Raw genomic sequence first — 24,496 nt, 5'->3', positions numbered from 1 at the left:
TGCATAAAAATGATTTGGTTTATTTTAGAACATATGAAAGATAAATTTATTCATAATACAGCAGATGTACGTCAACATACCGGTATACACTTTTTCCATGTCCCATTCTGCTTAACCAGTCAGACGTACCTGTTATGTTTGTCTAGTCGAGCAAAGATTAAATATTATTGATGTGGAAGTATTCTGAATGGAATACTACATTCATATAATTTATGCAAAATGGGGAATTACTGTATTAATTCAACCATATTGTAATCTTGATATACTTCACTGTACACACAGCTGACTGTAGGGGATCAGTGCCAGTAATGAATTAATTCAAGTACCATATTTTGTGTATTTAGCACTTTCAAGCACATCTGACCAACATTTAGTCCAAACTGACAAGTAATCTTTCCTACAATGATCAAGAGTGTATGTGACATTCCATTATTTCTTGTGTATTTTATATTATGGATTGTTTTACACGAAACAGCAGCGGCGAGTATGCATCAGCTTCATGGCAGGGGGTTTTAGTTTCATCCATGTTTGAACTAAGCTTATTCATTATTGCTCAAGCAGATTTAACTTGTGTTTGGTTCAATTTTAGTTCTCCCATTGTCATTTTCCAAGATCACAGAGTGCATATTTCAGTAAATATGGCATTTAATTTCGAGCAGTCCCAATCCTCACTTCATGATTTAGAACTTTCACAACATATTGATTCTGCTTCATTGATTTTATAGCTGATATACATCTCCATGAAATTTTGAAAGATTGTTCTGGTTACGTTCCAACACCCTTCCTTCCTCTCCACACAGTATGGTCAGTAGGACAGACACTGACCAGTCCTGACCTTATTTCGGACTCCCTATCGGGATTCCTGATTTGGAATTGGTCTCCAGTGAGGAGATTTAATGGATGATCCAGACGGTCAAACTCCCTGACTTTGTTGTGCTTGATAATAGGTCATTGTAACCCAGTAGAGTGGATCATTACTCATACTGTCAATCACTTAATCAGATGGTCCAGACTTATCACTGACCGTGGTCACTAACCAACAAACATTTCAGACCACCAGTAACTTGGAACTTGTACCTTGGATTTCAGAGAAACAAGAATTTCAGATGCTTATGCATGACTGTGGACAAGTGGTTATGTCTAGCCCTTGGTCATATATTTCTTGCTGTGCTCACACATGTGGACATTGTCAGATTCATCATTAATTTGCTGCAAAGATGTAAATGCATTTGGACTGTATTTTGTCATGTGCTTTTAATATTTAAATGTCTTCTGGTTCAAGTATCTTAACAGATACACATATTGTCCATCTTTCATGGTGGAGCAGGGCATGTTATCCTTTTCACAAACTCCTGATATAATCACTGATAACAGAGGTCCATTCATATCATTTTCATCACCATTGTGCCTTTTAAGCCCAATGGAGTCTGTTTGGGCAGATAATCATGACTGAATATTCTACTGACCTTTGTAATTTAACAAAGCTGGCACCAAAATGTGAGCAAGCAGAAGATGTCTATTCATACCCTGACAGTTTATGTTCCTGTTCAACCAGGTTTTACAAACTTAGGCGTCTCATGTCGTCATATTGACTCGTAACCAAATTTGGTGTGTGGGTTTTCCTCCTCAGTCCCCCTGTCCAAATGTGACAAATCAGTACAAATGTATTTAAATCTTCCAAATGTGATTGTGCATGCTTCCATCTAGAAATAATGTATTTGTTTCTCGAATCAATTTGAAACTTGACTAAACTTGGAAAATTATCATCATTTTAATGATCTTCATGTTCTTCTGATTTTCAGAGTCAAAGGTCCTGGGTTGAAAAGACATTTTTCAAGCGAGAGTGTTCCAAGTTCATCAAGAGTTCCAGAGATGCAACAAAGTGAGTAATCACTGGTGTGTTCAGAGACATTTACAGGATCAGCACCTCCTTCAACAACACAATCTAGTGCTATGACTGTTGTAATCCTGTATTAGTGGTGAGGATTAACAATAATCATTGCATTGTGTTGTGAAAAGCCTGAAGAAGGCTACTTCTGTCCACAGGTCATCTGTGTGCAGGGATATGCTCGTGTCAAGTAGGAACGTATTCCTTCCATAATTAAGGTCATTGGTGAGCCTTATGAGGTGTTTTGGTCATCTTTAGTAGTAACTTGGTATACATCACACCATCGTACACAGGGAATATTTATACATCAGGTTAGTCAGTGATCATTGCAATGGCATGGTGGAATGGTATGTATTATTAAGGAGATTACTGTCCAGATTTTCCATAGTGAAAACAAACAATCTCTGGATCACACATAGCTCACTGTGAAAATGAGGAAGGACAGAGTTAGCGTTAGTGAAACACTCTCATTAGGCCTGAAACCTTGCAGTGTCAACAGCTTGTTGGGAATGTCCATATGTATTACTCACAAGAAGTTAGGGAACACCAGATTGTTTCATACGGCTACAGATAATCTGTCAGGACACTGGAAAGATAAGACGTAGTATCTCACCACATAACTAGCCAAATATCTATTTAGTATTATACTCCACAAAATATGTGCTATTTGAACTGGGTACTGAGAAGGAAGCACTACATGGCCATCATGTTGTAATGTTATGGTCTAAGCAGTTGTGTAAAATTTATTTTTGTTGGTTCTGAAGGTTCAAGTTTTCAAGTATCCCACTCTGTTCGCTTTCTCATGATAATTGTTGCAAAGAATGTTTTAATGTTTGTATTTTCTACAGACATACAGAACTCTAGTCGAGATATAGTTGTATTTAATATTTAAGTGAGGCCCTATTCACTCACAAAATCACATGTATCTTGCTATGCTGGCCTTGTTGAAGTGTTGAAATCCCCAAAGGGATTTTGTTTTCCACTAACCAAAAGACAGTTCTGAAAGATTTTTATCAAGTTTTGATTAAACTTCTTCTTTATGTTAACAATGTTTTTAAAACTATATAAGGCAGTTTGGAAAGCAATATCATTGTGGCCTAGAACACTGACGCATGCTATGCCAGCAATCTGTTGTTCGTACTCTCTGGGGACAATTGTATAACCAGCGAGTTGGTGCACCACAGTCCTGCAAATCTGACATAATTAAAATCACTGGAACAGCTACTGTTGTCCACAGTATGAACATTTGGATGGCTAACACAGAACATCAAATCTGTGGCTTCCTATTGTTCTATTGTTCTGTTGTCAGTGACCAGTCAGAGCACATTCCCATATAGATCCAGCAATGTAAAACACCTTGTTAATTTCGAATCTTTCATAGGAATATTGATTCTTGCAATCAGATTTTTCTGATGCTATGATTAACCCGTGAAAAAACAAATGAGGATACTCGAATAATAACTTAATCTTTTTCACTCCAAGTATTCAAGACCATGACATGTTGTCTACAGAAGAAAATGAAAACCATTCAAAAGCCTGGAACCGCATTAAAATTACATGTCTGTATAAAGAACTGCAAGCTTCCGGCTACTGTGACACACTGAATGTCCACAAAGCCAAGACAAATTTGATTTCTGTTTCTAGCTGGTCTATTTTGGTGGAGGCTGTCTAAGCCTGGCTCCCATCATGCACTGCTATCTTGATGAAGGGGGTGTTAGTGCCTGGAAGGCATACATTTGTAAGCTTGATGGAGAAGGCTATGGCCCCCTTAACAAGCCTGCGTTACGCCTGCGTTACTCTGGCACTTACAAGGCTACAAGGAGAATGATTTCCTTTAAATTACAGTAAGAAATTGGAAAAGTTCTGGAAGTTTAATGGTTCTGAGAATTTGGATATGTCTGGCATTTAACATGGCATCAATGGTGAACACACACCATGAGGTAAATGGCAATAGTTTACACAGCTGCCAATTAGGGAAATGTGAAGCATGTACTTGCCAAGGGTCTTTTAGAATTGTGTGAAAAACAAGACTGAACTCCTGGACCAATAAAAAAACAGTTCTCATTGTTAAAATTAGATTTGATGAATCATTGGGTTGAAAATACAGAAAAACCTGATCTCATGAAAAATTGGAAAGAGCTTTAAAATATTTTTAATGATCTGGTTTTGGAAACAATGTCTCTGAGCCTGGAGCAGTGATTTATATAAACGTGTGATAGGGAGAGTAAGGAGATTACAGTGACACTTGAGTCTCTGCAGCTCGGCTGGACACAATCGGAGTAGCGAGGGATGAGGGCTTGCATATAGATTCTGTCAACATACCGCATGTACTGCCCCTGTCAAGACTGAACATCACTGTCAATAAAGAATATCAGGGCTGCTTAATTCTATTGTATCTTGCTGGCGGGAAGGAAAACACACCTTCTGATATAGGTTGAAGGAGATTACATTTTGACGGCACATTTGGATTTCAGGATATGCTGAATGTTGTAGTCCATGAAGTTTAGTTAGGATGGAGGCAAAATAAAATTAAAACACTTAGTAATAAAAGAATTGCAGAGGTTGATCATGGCCTAACACATAAAATTTGCACCTAGAGTTGTGGAAGGGTATGCATTCAGTAATTGTGCTAGATCATGTTCTCACTTGAATTGATTTACATGCTGTAACGATTTTCATATTTCTGTCATTTATCCAGGCTAATTTCAAAGGCCATTACACTTGCATTGCTGGCTCGTCGATCTGTCTTACAATATTGTCTCAGGCATAACCAGAAGAGAAATTGATAATGTGATCAAATGAAATGTACCAGAAGAAGCTCTGCAAAATCTCATCCAAATCAAGATATCAATGAATCCATTGCTCCCAATCCTGGTGTGAATGAGTGATTATGTTGAGTACAATGTTGTCTTTTTTCATTTTGGAAATATGTGAGAAACATGAAAATCATTATGTGAATGTATGAATATCTTGATCAAAATTGACATTCTGTGATTTTTCCCCACCAATCTTGACATCCTTGACAGTTGGAGCAAGAAAAGAACTAAGACAATACATGGATGATCATTCTTCATCAGCATGAGCATTTTCCATGAGTTCCAAACATGCCAAGAACATGATGATTGTGTCAGAATCACCTTTGACTTGTCACACCTAATCATACAAGTTGCTATCTATAGGTTGTTTGCTTTCAACATTTGAAAGAAAGAAATAGCACTAATCAAGGCCAAAATATTTTCAAACTATTTAGAGAGAATGCTTGAAAACATCTGTCAATGAGAATGAAGTCTGACTCTTTTCCAGGACACCTTTCTCTTTTCCTAGAACACCTTTCTCTCTGGGTGTACAAATTTCTCTTCCCTTGGCACTAGGTTATTTCTTATCCCCAAAAGAAAAGTATTTTTTGAGGTGCAAGATTCAAGAAAGGTCATGCTCCCAATTCTTCATCAATTTAAAATACATTCCGTGCTATTTGTTTGGAATCACAGTTATCATTTTATTCCATGGCTCAGATATTTATATTGTCATGGTACCTAAGTATTTGACAAGTATGAATCTCATCACCGTACATTGCAATTTTATGAATCTAAGTAAAGTCTGTTGCAGTTTCTCCCACCCACCAAAAAACTTCCAGCTTCAAGTTTGTCATTCAAATTTTAGAATATTTATAGATGAGTATGTTTTATAACTGTGTCATATGACTGTAATAATGTGCTGTGCTTTGATTGTAAGCGCTATGAGCATACCTGGTGTGGAGTTTGGTGCTATATAAATGGACACATTATTATTAACTGCCAAAAGCAATGTAGGTTTTGTTACATTTTATGAAAAAGTTCTCACCCTTAGCCAGGATAATGTAATGTGTGGGAGTGTCTTGTTTATGGGAACATACACAAGTTAATGCACTCTACAGTATCCTCAGCATGTCAACTTTCCACGAATACAATGTTGAATGTTTTCTGTGACTGAGATGCAAATGGAATCAAACAGTGTTTAACATTACTAAACCTATCAAGATCAATGAAAACCAAATACTTCACCTGGCATTGTTCAAATACAGGTGCCAATGGAATGATTTACGGTTTTGGCAAAGATAACATCAATGCAGAAATTGATCCACTTGTGAAACAGGTGTATACGAAAATAAGAATCATGTGCAAATACAGGCATGGTAATGAAACAAGTTCAAGTGAAATCAAGGCGACTGATACTGTTTGGTGTTCTGTAATATTGTGTTTGCAAATGTCCTTGGAGAGAGTAGCTGTGATTCACCTGGTAGAGGCATTCACAACATAATGTGGAGTAACTTGAAGACTCCTCAAGAAAAATCAAACAAACATTGCCTTGTTTAAATGTAAGATACTGTTACAACAGACAGGGATATTAAAGTGCTGTTGCTGTGATGGTTCGTACCTGTTTGTGCTGATTAGGAAGTGACGTTTTCAGTCTTCCTTTTCGCCCATGAAAATATCATTGGAAAGTCTTAGTTGTTTCTTCAAAATGATTTATATCCTAAAGATATGGACAAACAACCTTTCAGTGGAACCACAGCTGTGCATTTTATAAGATACTTTAGCTCAGATCATGAGAGTGTCTTCTTTACCATATATGAGAAAAATTGTTTGGACCAAATTTGCTCACAGAAATCAGATCCAGTTTTAAAAATGACGGCCTGTTGCATTTTATCATTACAAAGTTTGATTAATAGTTAGTGTGTGGTTCCCTGGCTACCCCATTATTGAATATTGGCTCAAGATTTTCTTAATCTTGCTTATGACTATTTATCATATTTTTCACATTTTCCCAAATCCGATCAGCCTCGTATTAGTGATGTGGCCTTTTGAACCGGAGGTGTGATTCATAATCATACTGGCCAGTCTAATTCAAGTAGTTTCGAAAGTCACGGTAGAGTTAAAAAGGGTGATACCAACAACACAGACTAATTGTGTGTCCAAACAAGTTTACCAGTGATTCAGGTCATTCAAACACCACTTTGTTTGTCTGCTGAGGCAAATTTGATCTGGATCAATCAAGCAGTGAATGATCCTTCCTAATTACACAGAAACAATGGTTCACTTTCACACAGGGCAACAAAATTGCAATGTCTAGACCTTCAATGACAGTGCACCAGAATGTGGACTGCAAACCCTCTAAAACATGTAGGTGTTGAATGAGGAGGTGGGCGCTACATTGTTGTCATTGTATGTGCAGACATCTTCTGGTCACTTTCAAATGAGACTGAAATAATAAGAATGAAACTTAGATAAACCAGGAGCTGAAAGTAGCATGTTCCAACTTAGAATGAAAATGATGTTGACATCTATTGCTTGATAGTGATCCTCTCATCTTGCAGTTCAATGATCGAACCTAATGGCTGTTGTCTTTAGGTATCTATAAAATGAATTGTGTAAGATATTTCTGCTTCATTCACAGACAGTGTAGGTCTAATGAATACTCAACAAAAGGTTAATCCACTCAGGTATCAAAACCATTGCTACTGTTCTATTCATTTCACCTGAGATCTTGCATTCGAAAAATGTAAATGATGAATTTTAAAATATGGTATTAGTTAATTACTCTACATATCATATTTCCTCCCCAGCATGTCTGTATTGCTCAATGTTCTATGTTGCAATTCATCCTCCAGAAGAACATAAGACGTTCCTTGGTGTTGTATGAAGTGCTGTCATAGTACCCTGCACCCACGTTCTCTCCACACTTGTGTACAGATTCATATTGATTTGCCCATACTCTCTTTGACACAGTCTGAAATGTGTTTAAAGTATTTGCTGATATCGCTTTTAATTCCTTGTCAAGGTGTTGCATTTGTAGGTACAACAAACATCCCAAACAAAACTCTTCATCAATAATTCAAACAACACTTCTCAGTGTTGCATATTGCAGCTTGAAAATGTAGAAAAATTCTTCCGTTTTATCAAATATGTTTCTATTGTGTCATCAAATTTGGTATAATAGGAGAAGAGGATTGTCATGAAAGTGATTTATCAGCTTGACAGGATTAAGCTATGTGAGAAGTATAAGGAAGCATGTGATTGTTATGTGCCAGAGATTGATAAGGGATAGAGGAGCTTACTCGAAAGAATTCAATACCAAGATTGTCCAACTTTACCAAATTCAGATCTTTTGATAATTCGTTTTGTAGTTGTGAAGGTTTTCATCTGTGAACATATTGCCTGTGGGCAGGAGGATGTTATTTATCTATAAGTTATCACATTCAATTGATCTGGATGACTGCGGTTGTGGAAAATCACCATGAAAAATCGGCCTGGACTTGATTAGAAAAACTCTGTGAATTAATCGTGGATCATTGCAAACTGAATCATGCTGAGTTTCAGCTGAAGTTTTTTCTATCTATTTCTGTCTAAAATTTTAGGATATTATTGCATTTTGGATTTGCCTGGTGTGCTTTCAGTTATAAAATGCTCATCACGTGATAATTGAATCTCAGGTTTGTTGAATGAGTGCTGCAGCTGAATTTAGGCAAGTAGAATCAATATTGATAGCAGAAACTGTAAGAAATGTGGACTTGATGGGACACTTATCACATGCCTTATCATCAAGACAAACATATTCTTCCTAAGTTATATGCTGCCCTGTTGTATTGTCAGCTCTTAGCATGGTGTCTCCCCTTGTCAACAGCATCTATCAACAACACCATCAGGAAGATGGCTATTTCAAGAATCGATCACACTTTTGTCTGATGTTCGTCTGAATGATCTCTTTATTTGGTATTAGGGAAGAGGAAAATTAATTCTGAATGTAAGGATCTCAGTCATTGAGGCTTGATGTAGTAGAAATGAAAATTGCGTGAGTTTCAATAGGCTTAATTAGCACTGCTGCAGTTGTTTTGAACTAGTTAGACACAATATGGCATTTTGGAAGGCTAATTAAAATATTATTACTCTCACAAGGTGAGGTTCTGTTTGAAGGACTATTGTGTTATGATCAAATATTCCATGAAAAGAAATTGGTAGCCAGAAATAATAACTTTATCAAGACGTCTATTTTGATAAAATGGAATGTGTATTTCCAATTGCTATTATAGATTGTAAAATAACAATACATGAAGATGATAAAGATTTTTCAAATAGAATCTCAGACTCTGAATTATCCTGGCATGTTTGTCACCAAAAAAGATTTGTGTACAAATTGTCAAAGACGAGTAATTGTAAAGCTCAAAGAATTATGATCACCTTTGTCATTTGTTATTTGAATGTTGAGCCATTAAAGGAGAGAAGACCTCAAATGGCTAAAAAAATTAGCTTTACATCCATGGAAGTTTCCATGGATTGAGAGGCATTTTCTCATGTCAACAACCATTGAGGGTTCAATCAGGTTTTCTCTAAAGTTGATTGGAATTGCAGCTTTCACAACTGCACAGCCATCACCAACAGACTTTCAAGACTGCTTCCTGTTGAGTGTGTAAACAGTGTATACGTAGTTGCCTCATAGCAATAAAAGGACTGAATGACAATGATTATGAGTCATACATTTAGTGCATGATATTTGTTGTAAAAAAAATTAGAAAGTTATTATATATTATATAAACAGTTGACATGGAAACGTGATCATATTATCATTCAGTTGGACTTAACCATCAGTTATTGAGATGACAGGACTTAGGTACGTAGGATTCCAGGGACCCAATCCAGGATAGTCATAATGCTACAATATTCATAAGCCAACTGTACACTATAGATATATGATAGGTCGAAAAGCAGTGAAGGCTATGTGGATCGAGACACTGGCTAGATAGGGTACCCAGCAACTTAGGTTTGTTGTAGTCAGTGAGTATGGTTTTACACCACTTTTAGCAATATTCCAGCAATGTCATGGTAGGGACAACAGAAATGGACTTCACACATTGCACCCATGTGGGGAATTGAACCCGGATCTTCAGCATGATGAGTGAATGCTTTAACCACTGGGCTACCCCACCACCCCTATGTTTGTTGTAAGAGGTGATAATTGTGGACATGGTATTAATCTCTGCACCTGAATTAAAAAACATTAAGTTCAGGATCACACAATCTCATGAACTGTTGCGGCTGTTAAGTGAAATTTAGGAATCAAAATAGTTGGGAAAGAAAGGTAACATGCAGTCCTCTCATCTTATCAAGAAAATCTGGTGTATTAGTAAAGTTTGCATGAGGAAGAAGAATAAAAATTATCTTCAGACAATTGACATTGAGTAGACCATAAAACTGGTGAAATGAAAAGGAGTTGTGTTCACATTTGCAAGTCAAGTGGCCACCTTGTTTTGCCTGTTGTACATCTGTTATTAGTGTGTCTCACAGTCCCTGAACACTGTATTTTCTCTACTGCCTAGCCCTCCCTGCAATGGTAAAGCTCTAAATGAAGCAAGACTAAATTTTCCCAGGTAATCTCTCACTGGGCTCCTTTTCAATTTAAATGGGTATATTTGTTACTATCAAAAGTTTATATATATATAATTTTGATTTTAATATATATATATTCAGGGACTTAGTCTAATCTGTTATATGCATGGTAGGCAGCATAGTGGTTTACTGAGCCCATAGCAAACACTGCATGCGGGTATCTCATTCTGCACCATCAGTCTTCAAAATCTAATTGTACCTTTTAGACCTGTCTTGATTGAGGTGGCTTTGATGACAATAACCAAATAACGAGACACTGAACAATGTGACTCCAGCTGTGGCCAAGCAGCCTTCAAATCTAGCTGCTTCTACATCAGAGAAACTACACTGAATGTACAGTATTGACTTCAGCATATCCTAGGCAAACCCTTCTTGAAATGTTTGACTTGGCCAAAAGTTGAAGTAGGACTAAAGCCAACAATATGATCAGAAGCTAACACAAGACAAAGGCAACCTAAAAACAAAGAAACAAAAATTCTGAAGGCCTATCAAACAGTCAGGTAATAAGAATCAGGTCTCCAGCTGTCTAAAACAGGCTTGACAGCATTTGGGTGTTTGAAGGTTTAACGGCAATAAAGAGTGAAATCAAGAATTTTCACTCTGCTGTGTTTTGATTGGTGCATGAAATTTATGTGTTCTCTCTCTGGTTGGTGTACTTTGATTGGTGATCTATTTTTAGCATAATGTGACTGAAATCATGTTCAAAATTAAGTGAATGGATCCAGGATATTAATGATGTGAGAATGGAGGTATTATATACTGGGTTAGAAGGATCAGACTTGTCTATATCACAGAAACTACAGAGAATCTGAAAAAGGAGCTGTTGACCATTAAGACTGTCACAATTAGATACCAACAGACAACCTTTCAGTCTTCTTGCAAAGGGCATTTTATGAATTATCCAGCTAATTTGGATAACCATTTGACCTTAATTCTTGATAAGAACAAGTATTGAATTTATGATTACTTGTATCCACGTCATGATTAATTGTGTGTCAGTTTCTGAAATCAATGGTCCATCTATGCTGCTGTTATTGTACAAAGGCTGTACGAAAACTTTGTGCACTGAAGATGTAATTAGTGTAATTTGACAGATGACTACTGTAATTTGAATGTTAAAGTGTGGGCCGAAATTCGGCTGTCTGTACTCTGACATAATCAATGGATTTGATTATGTGAAAGAAACATCTTCATTGAGGTATCTGTTCAGTATCTCTGATAACTGTGCTAGTCTTTTTGGGGATAGTTTAGTGAAAGATGGCAAGTGTATTTCAGACACTTTATTGTCAAGACCCATCTGTTATGCTGTAGGGATGTCACCTTGTTTTGAGGTTTTGTTCATCACAGAAATCAGACTGTGAGTCATTTGTAGGTTTGAATGAATGGATGTGAATAACCCTCTCCATAACCATAAGAAATCTTGACGAGAGGCGGAGTCCACAGTGTATTATTCTGACAATGCTGCGGACAACATTTATAACCTTAATTGGTCATCCCCTTGACCGTGTTTGTCATCATCTCTTGGCTACATAGGGGGGCGTTGGGGTAGCCTCACTAAGTGGTTAAAACAAACCATACTCCCCTATCTGATAGAATGGATTAACCCTAGCTAATTAGGGATTAGCTACGTAACTGAATCTTGAGGTAACTGAATGAAACCTGATAAGGTAAATTTATCAACCTACACGGGTAAATGTCTTTACAAAATAAACACGTTTTGTATGAACTTCATGATCATTTGAAAGAGAAAGTAATTTACATACTCAGAAAAATGTAACAATAACTGTTTTAACTGTAATTCTAAGATGCCAAGCGGTTAGAACAATAAAAAAACCAAAACATTATCAGACAATAAAGGTATAGTTTTTTGATGACGTAACAATTGAATGACGTTATCCTGTCACTGCGCCATTCTAGTGTGCCCCCTCGTAATCGAACCATTTTACATAACGTCACAATGTAAGCGACGTCACGATGCATGTCAGTTGTCATCGCCTCATACGGCCTCTTACAGTAAACTTCTCAGTTGCATCCCGTTTCTTGGTTTGCATCACGCAGCTAACATCACTGGTGGAAACATTACGTTTATGTTTTACGACGGTTAAAATGTGTCAATTCGACTCACAAGTTTTCAGCCTCACGGTAACATTCGCAATGTTTACATTCCCACAATGCAATCGTGGAATGCGGCTTGACTACTCAGCTTCATCTGGATGTACTGATCTAAACTTACGTTGGTAGTAGAAATGCGACGTTCATATTGCCCCATTTGGTTTACGTTAATGACAGATGTAATTAAAATAATTCAGAGAAGATATTTAATCCGAACGCAAACCGTCGTCAAACTTTTATCATTTGTTTTTTTCAAGTAATGTTTGCTTAACGTAGGGGGGCCGACACATCAATAGAACAGCGCGCCAGTTAGCCCTGTGCGAGGATTCTTAATTTAGGTCACCCGACACCGCCGTTTGTTTTCTGCCTTAAATTAATCGTAATTATCCTTAGAAATATTAAATTTGGCATCTTAGAAAGAAATACAGTTCGCTTCTACCACCATGTATAGTGTAATAAAGCACACTTTCTCCCTGAACTATTATAACGATAAAGCACTCGGACGCAAGCGTCTCGTACTTTAACTATAATAGTTCAGGGCGAAAGTGTGCTTTATTACACACTACATGGTGGTAGAGCGAACTGTATTTCTTAATTAATAAAAATGTATTTATTAACCTTTGACTGCTCTTTTTGATCACCATTATGCCAGGCCTTCAGCAAATGGAATATATCACCAGTTCATGAGGCAGTATTCAGGTGCTCTTTCAGGGTTACCTGTATTACAAGAACAAGCAGTGCCAGACTTGTACCTGTTGGAGATGTACTGTACAGCGTGAATATTGCTAAAAGCGTATCCTGTCCCTCATGTCTCACCTGTCACAAACATATGCAACCGCATGTCAGTTAACCAACACCCAAAAATCATGTGAACATATGGTATAAGTCAAATTAGGACATCACATTGGACATAATTGATGAGGCAGATGCAGAAATCTCCTCAACATGACTGCCGTAAAAGCTTTACTGAGGCGTTGAAATGTTGTAGCCCTGATCAAACATCCTCAAAGAAACATTTGTGTGGCAATCTGCGAAACCTTAGCAGAAAGAACATGCTCGATTGTACTTGTACATGTTCTGTTTGAATCGTTAAATGTTTTCGTTCTGGCGAAAGGGCTTATATTTTTAAGGCCATGTTGCTATTGATTCTACTGAGGTGACTTGGTAAACGAGGTCAGATGGCCTTCATGCTCTATAGCGTGACATCATACCACATCTAGGAACAGAATATTGCAACAATCTAAAATATACCAAAATGAGACAATTTATCACATGTGGATTATTAGATGAAAAACATCTTTTACTGCATTGAGAAATCATCAACATTCTGAAATTTCTTTAATGTACAATGTCATGACTGGAGTTAAGAGATGCTGGAGTGTATGCTGATGATGTTCTCTTGTTGACAGATGCTGCTGTGGGCGTGGTGAGGCATGGCATGGGAACCTGCCTCGACCCCCTGAAGATGACACTCCAAAGCATGATGAGCGGTGGCACCCAATCAAGCACTCAGAGCCCAAACCAACTGATGCATATGGCACCATAGAGTTCCAGGGAGCGCCACATCCCAGCAAGGCACAGGTGTGTGATGCTCAATGTCGTTTGGTTCAGGGTTTTGTGTAATGCCATAGTGGAAGGATATGTGTGTCGCTATATTTGGTTTGTCAAGGCAAAAGCTACAAAGGCTATAGTTTGGGTTCAGTCTTTGGGCTATTATATTACTGACAATTTTTGTTGCAGAAGATTCATTTGTTCATGTTGATAATAATCAAAGGTCACCTATCAAAGACTTACACTACGTAGAGGACTTGTTCGTCTTACTGTAGACTGGATACTTTTACATCTGCAAGTTGATTGGGAATGGTACAAATTTATATGTACACAGTATTTCAATATACATATTGTCAGTTTCTTACTTGGAGGGGTGGTGGGGTAGCCTATTGATTAACTTAGCTTTCGCTCGTCACGCCGAAGACCCGGATTCGATTCCCCATATTTGCACAAAGTGTGAAACCCATTTCTGGTGTACTAAAACACACAAACACCACACACACACAGCCCCAACCCCCCATGATATTGCTGGAATATTGCTAAAAGCAGCGTAAAAACAAACCCACTCACTCACTCAATCAATCAATCAATCACTCTTACTCGGAAACACTGTTGCAATCACAATGATTTCTAACCTCAGAACATTGTACAATCAAAAATAGTAGGGATATTCGAAAGTGACAAATGATGGTAGAAGTACAAAGAGGTGTCAAGGGATTTTGATGAGTGATAAGAAAATCGAAAGACTTCGTGTAAGGTGGCAATCAACAGAATATGTTCATGGTACACTGTAGCGATCGGAACAATCAAGAAAGACAAGGATGTATAATCAAGAAATGAACATTTGAGATGTTGGTCAATGATGTGTCAGGCTCCTGATTGGTCAGACATTAATTCATCCATGTTCCAAATTGGTCTCCCAATGACAATTTGAAGGAGTGTTGTCCACTCCATCTGTGCCTGGCCCAGTTTGGCTAATGTAGCAGGTGGCATCCAACATCGTCTCCGGATCAAGTCACAGACGTGCTCTGTTGGGGAAGATCATTATCTATGGCTGACCAGTGCATTCTGGAGAAGGTTTGCTGTTGGAGGTTGTCAGTTTTGATACATGCATGAGCGTTACCATCTTGTAACACAAAACATGGACTTCACTGTCGGTGGCAGTATATCTTGGAAGTACTGTCCAGTGACCCTTCCATGAACAGTTCTGCAGTCATGGTGATCCACCCCATTTTATGACTGACAAATCATAAGATATGTCTCTTGGCATTACACTGACATTTGCATGACATCTGAATATGCTACCAAATACAACCAGTGATTTCCCCAGTGTTTGTGCTCTACCATCACAGGCATCTTGCATGAATGTGTTGATGTGTTGATGGTGGTACAACACATGGGTTGCTGAGTGTAATGATAAGCTGCATACAGACAACTTCTAATTGCAGGATCAGTTACTGGAATTTTTGTGTCCTATTGCAAATGAGCTGGTTTTATTGGTGGTTTGGTCTCAATTTAAGACATGGGTCTTGATTGAATCTACTTGTATTGCTGACCCTGGGGGTCTGCCAACATTTTGTGTCAGCAGGGTCCTGTTCCAAAGTCTGCATATCGTAGACTGAGACACATTGAACATATTGGTTACCCCTCACTCAGTTCTACCAGTTTTACGTATGCCACTAGCTTTGTAAGACAATGGATTTTCAATCTGGTCACAAATACTGCATTAAAACCATACTCATGAAAATCAGCAACTCTAATGGCTCAAAGCGACTCGACAACCTTTCCGTTAGTCCACATTGTTTCATGTATGTTGGGGCCTGAGGTTTTGATTCCTGAACAATTCTAGTTCTGACATCATTTTTGATGCTGACCTTCTTTAATAATGAAGAATCCAAGAGTCTCACATTGAATCTTCTTGTTCAGGAATTTCTACCATTTTCCCAAAGGGCAATAAGTCACTTTTCAAATGATAGAAGTGGCATGCCAACCTGTGACTTTGTATACTGGTTACCAGGTAAATGTGCAGCCGGACAAGTTATTACATATAGATGTTGACCCACAATATATGTTATTTGTTGCTTATTCATTCAAAAATACTCTGATACAATGCCATGTATCGGACCAACATTTCCTCTGCTAGAAAACAGTGGCTTTCTGTGAAACACAGTGCATCTATAAAACATTCAGGTCCAACATTTAGTTGTCATAACACTTCACTGTAATTTTGTCATTGTCTCAGACAAGAAATAACAATCAGTATGCCTTGAAGATCAGATTTTGATTGTTACACATGCCAACTTTTGAAGATATGACAATCATATGATATTAGTAGTAGGTCATGGTGACACTGAAAAGCCTGTGTTATGTTTTTGTTATATTGACACCAAGGACCATCATGCAGATGTTCTTGAACTACATACAACTGATATTGACGGGGAAATCACTCTTAAGGTGTACTGTAGTGTGTGAATTTTGGTTGATATGCTTTAGGTTCCATTGTTCCAACTTGGTCTTGGATATGCATGGCTCGGTCAGGGAATTGGGGATGCTACAGCTTTTTTATCCATTGTTCAACAACGATGTAAGGATTGCTTCCAGCAAGAGTGGACCAGAAATATTCAAACTGGAAAATGTTCTTATTCGTATTCATTGTTTAAACAACATTTTATGTGTGAAAAGTATTTAACAGACGTAAGTATAAGGAAATTAAGAGTGTCGTTATCGCAGTTTCGATGTGGCTACTATGATTTAATGTATTTTAAAAGAATATGTCATGTTACTGAGAGCCAATCCTGCAAAATGTGTGACAGGGATATTACTGAAGATGAATACCATGTCCTTCTCATCTGTCCACAGTATGAAGACCTAATAAAGTATTATATACCATCTAAGTACACGTCCTGTCCCACATTTTACAAATTCAGCATACTAATGTCAACAGAAAATATACAGCTACTTCAGAATATTGCTACGTTTATACACCATGGACTGTTAAAACGCAAACGCGCTTGTACCACACACCCATTGTAACTGTTTTGTACTTGTACTATGGGCCTCTGGCCTACAGTTCAGAAATAAAGAACTCTCTCTTGATATGCTCTAGGTTGGACATTGACGGGATAAAACTTTCCCAAATACGTAAGAAGTTGTTAAAGTGAAATAGTGCAAACAGCTATCATAGTATATTAATGTATTAATGTTTATTGGTCACACTGCATACAACATGCATATGGCATGCATATTCAGAATGTGTATATGATTTTCCTATTCATGTTGTAGCATAGAATGTTCAGCTGGTTTTGAATTGTACTGCATTTGTATATGTCTCCATACGAGAAATGATGTCATTAGACTGGTTGTGTAATCAGTGGTTTTGAGATACCTTCACGTACTTCATTTTGTGAGGGAGAAGAAATCTGTTATATTCTGCTAGGTATTTCATCCAATTATAGTTAATGGTATCACACTGACAATGTTTGGTGGCATGTAATGGTTTTGAGGGCTTCTAGGAATGGTGATAAAGGTGTTCTTTCTCTGTTTTACAAATACTTGCACACACTTTTCTAGTTAATGTAAGTAATTCTCAAGACAAATGTCGTATTAGCATCTTGTTTGTGGGACAAATTATTGTTTTCCCTGGACCCAAAAGTCCCACTGAATCACAACACATTCAGCAATGTGCAGTACAGGTTCAGTACACTGCCCATCTTGATACTCTCCCAGTCTTGTGCAGAGCTAGGGTCTCCAAAGACATCCGTGTTCTTAACTGCTGTATAAAAACAGAGAAGAATTCTTTTTGGGAGATAACCTCTATAACTGTGTAATGTAACGAGCAAATAAATATTACAGGTGACAGAGCTTGCACATGCGGCAAGAGAGACAAGTTTCAATTTACCTTCTTTATCTATGCTTAAAACTTTGCTTCTCAGAAGGGTTCACAGTTCCACAGTTACAGCTGGAAACTGCACAAAACAAGATTCTATATTTTGACACTTTCAATAAGAAGATATAATGCTCCTGTTTGATTTTCAGACCGCAGTTAATTTGAAATATGTTTTGGTTACAAACAAATTATCCCATGCTACATTCCATTTACATTTGTCTATATGCACAATTAGTCTAAGAAGTCAAAAGAAAATTACCTGTTTATGGCATTAACATGTAATGTGGTTATTTTTGTCAAGGATACATGAGAGGCTAAGTAAATTCTAATGAGCTTAACCATTCTAATCTTTTCTGTCAAAGCAAACTGGTTGAAGTTAGTGAAATGTAAATGCTTTATGTTTTACTGATGTCAGTGAGATGTTGTCATGGTAATTGGTAATTCTTGCCTGCCCAACCATCCATACAGCCTTTTCATACACAAACCATATCTCAAATACCAAAATTCATTTTAATAATTTCCAGCTTTTTCATGACAAACTATGAATTTTTAACATTAAGTATATAAATATCTGCAGTTGATGTATTTGATCAGGAGTTAATTAACATAACTTGCCAGAAGTGGATTCTTTCATATGCTTGTTCCAGTAAAATCTTTGTCGTGTTAAAAGGTGTGGAGGTCAAATGTCAAGGCTAACATTTTGAAAACCAACAGCAGAACATCATTTAATTGATCTACTGAAAGGTCAGCTTTAGATGGCATTGATATTACAATATAGAATAGTGGGGGTCAGTGTTTTTATATCACTGCATCACGGAACATGTTCCAGGGCCCCAGTCCACACAGCAAATCATGATTGTCATACGTCTGTGTTAACGTATGGGAGTTTCGATCACCTTAGCACTGCTATCACTTCACGGAACAGGGACCAGGACAAGACGTAGATATATCACTGTTTAGTCGAAAAGATTTGTGATCAATACACCAGCGTGAATGTTCCAGATGAAGACGAAGATGCTCCTGGTTAATTGTCACTAAGTGTTGCTGTCACATGCAATAGTTCGGTTCACGTGATAAGTCCACAACCCGTCCACTTGCTATATATATATCAGTTAAAGGTTGGACTGGCTTCGTCTAGTTGGTCTGTCAAAGACCGCCAGTTGAAAGATCCCTCATTGATTGTCAGTACTTGCTGGGAGAGTGATGAAAGTTTGGTCCAGAGAGATGCAAGAAGCAGAGATGTTACATTCAAGATTAACATGAATTTGGGCAAAGTTGATCAAGATAAGACATTTATAGAATCTGCACCACCAATAAAAATACATCTGGTCATCGATCGAGGTCCTTGTGACCTTAAATAAACACATGAGCAATATCAGAGGCAAATGTAAATAAACTTTATTTGAAAAGCAAACTTTCAGAGCTGAGGTAATCTCCCGTTTTGGTTACTCTAGTTCTTGGGAGGGAACTTGAATCATATTGAACTCAACTTGGCCCTGTACTTGAGAATTCATGAAGGCACTAGTTCTGTGTTACATATACAGGGATATAAGTTATTACTAGCTTGCAGCTGTGTTGATTATTCCAAGGATTTCAGTATATAGTCTGGTAGGATGGGGTACAGCATTCAAGTCCCGTGGAAGTTTTCTGATGAAAGCAAGACATTGTGTTTTTTGTATTTATCAGACATTTTAGTTAAATAAAGAGTTTGGTTCCAAGTTGAAATATGGTGCAAATAGTACTTTTGAGCACTGTACAAAGTGGTTGTGGAAAAGGTTGCTAAAAGGTCAGAAGGTCATAATGGGAGAGTTGAATATTTAAAGTTTGAGGTTATTAACTTTATCCAAGTGTGTTTCTCTATTTCATGAAATATTTTATTAAAAGAAAACCCCAAAATATATTTTTTAAATTTAAAAAAATATATATAATGAACACTCCCTCTCTCAAAATGGCAGCTAGCAGACGAATTTAAGCAGATGTAGGTTTTGTGCATTTTGTAAGTATATGATTGCTTCATTTCATCAACTCAATGTAAATCAAGTTATTAAAGAACAGTTATGTATGAAACAAAAAAGAGATGTTAGGTTTTGTTTGGTGAGACTGTCAGTAAGGGAGCAGTCCTTATTTCAAAATGTAGTATATCAATATCAGATTATGATTTATCAATTTCTTATTATTACGCTTAAAATTTTTTTTTTCTTCTAAAAGCAGAGTTCTTTGAAAATAGATAAGAATATAATGAAATGATGGGGAGAAAACACTATTTTCTGCTTCACACTCTCTCAATTAAATCCCTTGAAATGATTTTCAAGTCATCAGATCGAATAACTTTCTAAAATGGTTATAATCTTTGAAAAAAGAGATATACAAATAAATGTGGGGAGAAATTTTTTTATCAGCAGGATAGGAGAAGACACGGTGTCCATATTTAGCTTGTTTGACTTTGGGGATAACAAGAAGGTGTTGATTCCCTGATCTGAGAGATCTAGATGGTGCATAAGCCTGAAGAAGATCTGAGAGTTAGACTGGAGCTGTGTTAGTCATGCACTGGTATGTGAGACAGAACAGTTTGAAGGAGATTCTTTGTTTCACGGGCAGCCAATGAAGGTCCTTTAGAGTTGGTATGTGCTTTTTTCTGGTGATCTGGGAGGTAATGCGAGCAGCTAAATTCTGTATGCATTGGAGTTGGTCAGTAACACAAGATGGAGATCCGGCCAAAAGGCTGTTACAGTAGTCCATACGAGATGTGACTAGGCTGAAGCAGAGATTTTTTGAGGCATCTTTGGTAAGAACGGTCTGGCCTTTGATATTGTGGAGATGGAAGTAGCAAGTTTTAGTAAAATACTTGACGTGTACTGTCATACTTAGATCTTGATCGATGACAACACCCAGGTCGTTGAAATTGGAAGAAAGAGGAATGGTTGCTCCACAGACACACACACACTAGTAATGTCACACTGCTTGCGTTTTCCAACCTGTCCCAAAAGAATGGACACTGTTTTCTCTTAATTTAATTTCAAGGCATTTGATGACATCCATGAATATCTTCTGGCAACAGTCTGATGTCTGACAGAGAGACGCTCTATAGCTGACTCTGTGTTTGGTTGAAATAACTTCCACAGCCCTGGTCATCTGCGTAGAAGTGGTCAAGATTAAGGTTTGCTACAACAAAGCCAAGTGGAGCAGTGTAGAGGGTGAAGAGGATCGGACCAAGCACGGATCCTTGAGGGACTCCGCACTCAAGCCTAGATGCGGTTGACACAGACTCACCAACAACAACGGTTTGAGTCCTGTCCTGTAGATAAGATGCCAGCCGGGATAAAGCTGAATCCAAGTTCTGTATCAAGTCTTTTGAGGACTCTCTGGTGATCAGTCGTGTCAAAGGCACTGCTTAGGTCAAGTAATGTGAGCAGGGCCACTTGTCCTGTGTCCATACCACATCGTAGGTCATTCAGGATCTTCAGCAGGGCCGTCTCTGTGCTGTGGTGTGCTCTGCAGGCTGATAGGAACACCTCATAGAGGTTATGCCAGGAAAGGTGGGCCCATGAGACGACTGGAGACTGCACATTCAATGAGTTTGGATATAAATGCTAAGTTTGAAACAGGCCTGTAGTTTTTTGGATCCTCCTAATCAAGGCTTGATTTCTTCAGATGTGGCCTAGCTAGAGCTGACTTGAGTACACTTGGGGCATAACCAGATGAAGTAGAAGAGTTAATAATCAGCACTAATGTTGGTAAATATCAGTGAAACTATCAATATGAGTAAGAGGCGTGCCATCAAACATTTTTGGAGTAATATCAGCTTCATCCACAGCCGCAGAAGACGAAATCTTGTCATGAATGTTCTTGGATATTTTTGTAGAAATAATCCGAAAATGTCTGTGCTATTACTTCATTGTCATCAGATGTCAGAAGTGTCGATTCAAAGTGTTTACTCAAGATACTAAACAAAAGTTTGAACAGCAACTTTGGACTTGACTTGTTGGCTTCAATCTTAGAATTGAAATGTTGATTTGTGTGATGACCGTTGTTGAGTGATTTTTGGCTGAAATATACATTTGGAGATGAATCTCCAGGAAAGATTGTTTTCCATCTGCATTCTGCTTTCCTCTTGTCTTTTTTCGCTTGTCGAACTTCAGGTGTGAAGTCCCAAGCAGATGTTTTAGTGACTGGTATGACTCTGTCCTTCACTGGTACATGTTTGTCTATATAGCAGCTCAGATAGAACTCTATTGTATAGCAGAACGAGACTCTCAGCATCAGATGGTGGCTCAAGTATAAGGTCTGAGTTTAGCAAATTGTCTTTAAAAGTATCCAAATCCAGGGGCGCATGTTCCTACAGTGAGTAATCTTCACATTTGGACTGGGTATTGAGAGGTCCAAGCTCACAAATATATGGAAATGGTCAGAGAGCTGTAGATCCTATACAGGTACACAACTGACACACACGTCTGAATCACGGGTAACTATCCAGTCAAGAGTGTGTCCACCTCTGTGGCTTGCTTCTGACACGAGTTGTACACAGTTGTGGACTTCATGAAGATTAATTATTCGTTTAGTGTCATGGTTATCCTTGTTGTCAAAATGGAAATTGAAGTAAGCCCACGATGATAATAGCTACTTCATCAACTTGTCCAGTCTGTGCCGAGACGGTGCCGAGCAGTAATTGCTGCCAATGGTGGCCATACAAAGAACTGACTTTGACGCCATCTTGTGGACTCAAGAGAACAGAAACACAACAGTAAAGGCTTTGTCTATAGACGTTTGAATTTTCACCTTTTTACCATTGGGATTACATGAAATAATAGCTCTTAAACTAATGCAAGAAATTCTTCTAAAAATGGCTTATGCGTTTCTTTTTTTTTGAAGAGTATATTTCTGGGTCGCAGTTTCATGTAAAGACCTCTTCTATAGTTGATAAACAGGGTAAAAAGTATATTCCTTTTTCATATTGTACTAGTTCTATACAAAATTATGCCTTGTGAAGAAATGGGGGTTTTATTCATCATTATAACTTTTAGAGCTAAAAATAACTCTTTAATGTAAATTTAAGATTAAAATCAAACTAAACAGATCTGGTGACTTACAGCATATGAGAAATATATTCCGTAACCAAATATGCATGGTATTTGATATTAAAACCATTGTTTTGTTCCGAGTTTTTGCAACTTTTTCAGTTCCCAGTTAAATTTTGGTGGCCATCTTGGATTTTGAGCTTAAAATAGCTTTCGCATCAATATTCAGATTGAAACCAAACATTTTTTTAAACTCCTTTAACATATAAACACAAAAGAATATATGATTTGCTTTCATCAAAAAACTTTCACGGAATCCCATAAGCTCCTTGACTAATATGTCAATTTGCTTTGTATATGATAGTAGTGACGATTTCATAAAAGTTACACATTATTAGACCATTCTTTCCTTCAAATTAAAATACTGAGCAGTGATCATGTGTAAGGAGCTGACAGAGCCAGCCTTCTTCACTAGCAGGACAGTATACACATTACAGAAACCAAATGGAGGCTTGTCATCTGTGAATTGATTGTGTTCAACATGATTACTGCTGACTGTGCAGTTTCAACTCGTTCTACTATTACAGATGTCTCTGTATCTGCATTACAACACTATCAGTTAGTAATCCCAGTCATTGACAACATATTACATTGCTAAACTGTCTGGTTATCCTTAGCAATAGGTCAACAATGGAAAGACTGTCTCCAGAAGATAAATTACTGTATTGGCAATCAGTCTTCATAGCTAGGAGGGCTGCATCAGAGCAGGGGGATTGTGTTCAACAATATGCAATCAAGACATTCCAATGGTATTATACCCTCAGTAACTGAACAACTGGCTATGGAGCAGTCACACAACAAAGAGGCAACTAAGAGGGTCTTCATGTGTTATCTTCCCTTTTCCTGTTGATAATATCAGGATGTTGTTGCAAAATATTGCCCCGCACTGAATGGGTACCCAACAGACCATCAGATAACATTGTTGTCACAGTACTACTCTTGATCCCATCAAGATAAATCTCAGGGTCTGACTAGATGTGACATGCTGTCTTTGGGAATGTGAACCATAAACCAGCATGCTTGATTATAGATAGAGGCTAGGGAATCAGGAGCTATGCATGTTTGGCGACATTTGGCTGCTGTCCAATTCAGATGTGGTTGTTTTTAGTCAAATGTGTATCAGAACACCATATGAGATAAAAAGGGCTATATTTCAAATTGTTTCCATTCAAATGTAAAATTCTGAGTATTACTGTCTCCCAAATTGTATCCATATTCTCTGATATGTAAATGAGAATATATGAGAAATATTTTTTCTGTTTGTCAATCTGTCATTGAAACAGTTACAACAAACTTTCTGATTTGCTCCACATGCTCCACACTGCATTGCTAAACGTGAAGAGAATTTTCTAATGCATGTCATTAACTGCATGTTAGAAACTTTCTCATGAAAAATATCATTCCTGCACTTAAGCTGTGAATTTAATTTGCTAGAGTCAACATTACTCCTGGACCTATCATCAAGACAGAATTACCCTTTTCAAGACATTTGAATGCAGAGGTCTCATGGATCTCCCACTTCATTCATACTGAGAAGAGGAAGACTTTCACTGAAATTTTATAT

At 37.6% G+C, this 24,496-nt stretch overlaps 1 protein-coding gene across 1 annotated transcript in view; it reads left to right on the top strand.

The window, feature by feature from the left end:
- LOC124268097 (transient receptor potential cation channel subfamily M member 3-like) overlaps positions 1-24,496 on the top strand; it is a 131,995-nt gene that overhangs the window by 35,282 nt on the left and 72,217 nt on the right. Inside the window, 2 exon segments of the mRNA XM_046703115.1 lie at positions 1,803-1,882; positions 13,830-14,001. Coding sequence (XP_046559071.1) covers positions 1,803-1,882; positions 13,830-14,001 — 252 coding nt within the window.

The sequence above is a fragment of the Haliotis rubra genome, unplaced genomic scaffold, assembly GCF_003918875.1.
Source record: "Haliotis rubra isolate DU_JTF1 unplaced genomic scaffold, ASM391887v1 Scf136, whole genome shotgun sequence".
NCBI classification, from domain to species: Eukaryota; Metazoa; Mollusca; class Gastropoda; order Lepetellida; family Haliotidae; genus Haliotis; species Haliotis rubra.
Note: the sequence above shows the minus strand (reverse complement) of the source record. Positions and strands in the feature narration are given on the sequence as shown.